Source organism: Arachis ipaensis, chromosome B03, assembly GCF_000816755.2.
Source record: "Arachis ipaensis cultivar K30076 chromosome B03, Araip1.1, whole genome shotgun sequence".
Taxonomy (NCBI): Eukaryota; Viridiplantae; Streptophyta; class Magnoliopsida; order Fabales; family Fabaceae; genus Arachis; species Arachis ipaensis.
The window spans coordinates 17,636,527-17,641,228 of NC_029787.2; the positions used below are offsets into that span (position 1 = coordinate 17,636,527).

At 33.0% G+C, this 4,702-nt stretch overlaps 1 protein-coding gene across 1 annotated transcript; it reads left to right on the forward strand.

Moving 5' to 3' along the window:
- On the forward strand, positions 2,055 to 3,019 carry LOC110269398 (uric acid degradation bifunctional protein TTL-like). The gene is made up of 4 exons (XM_021117196.1): positions 2,055 to 2,213; positions 2,341 to 2,442; positions 2,567 to 2,663; positions 2,811 to 3,019. Exons 1-4 carry the CDS (start codon positions 2,055 to 2,057, stop codon positions 3,017 to 3,019), a joined length of 567 nt encoding a protein of 188 aa, XP_020972855.1.

Sequence of the window (4,702 nt, forward strand, 5' to 3'; positions counted from 1 at the left end):
GTCACGACTGCCACATTCTAATAGAACAATTACTTCCAATTTTGGTGAAGAATGCATTGCCGAGTCCGGTATCGACTGTGATTGCAAATCTGTCTTCATTTTTCCGAGAACTATGTGAAAAAGCGGTAAACCCTATGCAGCTTGGTGCCCTTCAAAATCATGTTGTGCAAACTCTGTGTCAGATGAAAATAATTTTTCCTCCATCCTTCTTCACTGTCATGGTTCACCTTATGGTGCATCTCGTTAATGAACTAAAACTTGGTGGTTCGGTACATTATCGGTGGATGTATCCAATAGAAAGGTTAGCTTGCTACTAAACGTATTTAAGAATTTTTTTTCAATTTCGTTACGTATATACTAAGTGTTATGTCGTATTTATGTAAAAGGTACTTAGGACGATTGAAGCAATACGTGCGTAACAGGGCACAAGCAGAAGGCTCAATTGCGGAGGGCTATTTATCCGAAGAGATTTTGACATTCTGCTCCAGATATTTGGATAATGTTGAGACTAGAATCAATCGACCTGCGCGAGTTGATGATCAACCTGTTGATATTATAAACAATACAGGAAGTACTATGTTCCCAGTAATTGAAAAAGCTTCAGGGGCTGTTTCACATTTTGGACTGACCCCGATAGAAAGAGATCAGGCACATCGTCATGTGCTAGTCAATTGCAAGGCCGTTGTTCCATTTATTAAGTAAGTATGCACATGTAATCATTAAGCATGATTATAAACCATTTCAAACACTCAGTCGTTGGAATTAATTTCTTGTTATGTCGTAAAGTACATTTAGGGCAAAAACGAAGCGAAAATTATGGCATCAAACAAGGTCGGAATCGAAGATAGATCGTGTTGTGCATGCAGAATTTCCTCGATGGTTCAAACGTGAGGTTCGTAGAAATTTAACCTGACCAACTTATTTGTGCCCTAGAATTATAAATTCCGAATTCCAATGTTTTATACGAAAAAATTCTAATTTATGGTGTCAGGTTCCAATGGACAGTATTGTATATTCGAAAGAAATGAAATTGCTTGCATGTGGTCCCATGCTTCAGGCAAGACGTTTTAGGGCGTACAACGTCAATGGGTACAAGTTTAAAACTATCACAAAAGAGGACGGGCTGAAAACCCAAAATAGTGGAGTTTATGTCTCATCCAATACAAGAAGTTATGCAAGCATGTGTGACAATATAGTGGTTGTTGGTAGTGTTCCATATTATGGAAAAATTGTAGACATAATCGAACTGAACTACAGCTGTCATTTCACAGTGATTTTGTTCAGATGTATTTGGGCTGATATAACTACGAGCAGAGGCATCAAACAAGACCATCTGGACCTTACAAGCGTTAATTTCACTCGTCCAATTCACACCGGTGATCAAGAAGAGAATGAACCGTACATATTGGCATCAGAAGCTCATCTCGTGTACTATGTACGTGATAAAGTAGATCAAGAATGGAGTATAGTGGTTCATGTAAAACCACGAGACTTGTATGACATGGGAGGAGAGAATGAAGAAGTTGAAGCTGCTTTTTCTCCACAGCCCGGGTTGAACATGTCAGCAGCAGGTGACATCAGTGATTTACAGTTGACAATGGATGATGATATAGAAGACCCAATAGAAGATGTTTCTGATAATATCGATGATGTGGCATAGTGAAAATATGAAAAACATGTACATCATTTATAGAGTATCTGTGTGTCTTTAGAGTTTAATAGTGTTTATGATGTACGCAGTTTGCTGGTTACATTACTATCTGTGTTTTCGTATTTGAATTAAGTTTTCATTTCATTTCATGAATACCACCAGTTCCTCATTTCTTCCAATGATTTTTGCTAGCAAAAGTTAGTTTTCAAGGCTTTGTTATTGTCATCATCACCGTTGCTGTTATCAATCTCCAATAAAGGAAATTATGATATCGAGTAAATTATCTTGAATTACAATATTGTTATCATTGACCAATATTGTTACAAAAAATAGTGTTGTAACAGGAGAAATAAAAACTGAGGATTTCTCATCATGCTGTGCAGGCACAACATTCGCTAACGAAATGGCTAGGGCCTCTCCATTCTCTTCATTGGAACATGCAATTACGGTTGCCAAAGATATATGGTCCCGTAAGTTGAATGTTAGGTCTTGGTTGGAGGCTATATCAGGACGATCTTGTTCTAATGAATACTTGGAAATGGCGAATGAAGCTACTGTGCAGGTCTGTTCATTAGCCGTACCCTTAAAAACTTGAGTTAAACATTATTTGAATAATAAGTATTTTAAGTTGATATATGGTTACACCATTTAACCAATGATAGTTGTTACGTTCATGCTAAAATTTGTAGGAACTTCATGAATATGGATCAAGGTACGAGGAGAAATTTGGCTATGTTTTTGTGACATTTGTAGCTGGTAGGACCTCTAAAGACATACTTGTTGAATTAAATGTTAGAAATAAATTTCTAACATAGAAAGTGAATCACAGAGACATAATATGCTTTACAAAAAAGACCATCAACTATACATTTTATTATGGTGCAGATGCGCTTTAATAACTCGCATGGTATTTAGTTGGAGATTGCTTCAAAAGAGAAATTGAAGTATATAGAACGTGCTATTAGAGAGCTTCTTTCCAAGAAATCTGTCCAAACTACCGACGAAGGAGATGGTAATAGTTAATTTTGTATTTGTTAATTTTGAAAGTCCTCTTTCCATAATTCCGCAATTTTTTACCTTAATAACTAGGTAATGACCTGGAAGTTATCATTATCTGTTAAGTAGATTTATGTTGTTGGTTGCATGTTCATATATTCAGTGTCAACTGAATATTCAGGCAAAATAGTTGCTGACACTCTAGATGGAGCAGGCATTGATTCAGAAGACGATTTAGATGCTATCTCCTTCGGTGGATATGACATCGCTAGGAATGCTGAGCTCGATAATGTTCCAAAAAAAGACAATGAAACTTTAAACACCCAGCATAGAGAAGATGAAGTAGATGCTGCAGAAAGGGTTTCAATCTGAACAAGTTGTCATGGTTTAGAGATGACTTATCAGATCCTTTATCATGTCACTGCAGTGGATTTTTGACAGAGTTTTTCTGGTCAGGTTAATACGATGTTGATAAGAAATTTTGACTCAATACTTGGTTGTCTACTTTAGTAATTCTGATTTTTATGCTCTATTGAACTTTGCTTTGAGTTTATAAATTTGGATGTTCACTTAATTTTTTTGTTACCATTTATGCTTGAATACAAACTCAAAATGCACTGATAGTACAAGAGAAAACCTGATTCGTAAATTTGTTTTCTGTTATTGATTTATAATATTTTTTTAATTAATGAATTATTTTTTATGTAACACAAAATTGAAAATTTATTTAATGCATTAAGTTGCAGTGTTTGAAACATGTTTTCAGTAAAAAAAAATAGCGAGGACTAGAGTAGTTTTAACAAAGGAATGTTTAAACAAAAAAATCTCAAGTTAGTATAATATTGCAGCGGTTAGTAATTAACCGCTGCAAAATGAGTATCTAAGTAATCACTCACTCGATATTTTGCAGCGGTTACAGAAAAATCGCTGCAAAATAAGATCATTTGGCAGCCCCTCCAAATCCGTCATAAGAACCGCTGCAAAATGGATACATTTTGCGGCGCGGCGATCACAGAAAAATTGCTACAAAATGAGAGTGTTTGGTAGCCTCTGAATTCGCCAAAAGAATTGCTGACAGATTCTATTTAGTAGCGGTTAAAAAAACTGCCACTAAATAACCACTGCTATCTGCCGATTTTTTTGTAGTGCACTGCCAATATGAAAAATATAATTAACTGAAAGATATATTAACAAGGACGAAACTAGAACCTTTTTAAGGAGGAGACTAATACATAAGACATAACTAAATAGAATAGAAGACAAAAGTTAAAACTAGAAGAGCCAAACTATAAAAATAAAGAATTTTATTAAGTAAAATTTATTGATTTGGCAGGGAATAATCTAAATTGGACCCTTATTAATCTCACTCCATATAGGTGCGGGGCATTTGCCCCATTCAACATTAGAAAAAAAAAGTATATTATATAGATATGCATATCATGTATCTATATATTGTAATAATGTGTTTGTTTTTATACATAAGAAAAATTTAGTTATGTGTGAAAAATTCATCTTATTAAATATCAATACAATGATAAAATTTTTGTATTATATAAATTTAATCTATTGATGAGATTGAAAAAAAAATCAAGTTTACTCAAATAAAATAAATAAATAAACAAATGATGATGATGATGATTTAATTAACTAATTATTTAAAGGGATAAAGTATATTTTTTGTTTTTAAAATGTGTTAAAAAATTTAAAAATATTTTAAAATTATTCTTAAGTTTTATTTTGTTTTAATTTTGTTCCAAAAATTTTCGATTTGTATCGAATATACCCCTAGCAATTCTAATTTTTCAAAAAATTTAGAACTAATTCAGCAACAATTTTAGGAGAACAACTTTCTACACAAGCAAACTAGACATAGTTGTCGTACATTATTGTTGGATTAGTCCTAAACTTTCTGAAAATTAATTAGCTGTTAGTAGTATATTTGATGCAAATCAAAAATTTTTAAAATAAAATTGAAATAAAATAAAATTTAGGGATATTTTTAAAACTTTAAGCAAATTTTAGACACAAAAAATATACTTTACCAAAAGTTAAACT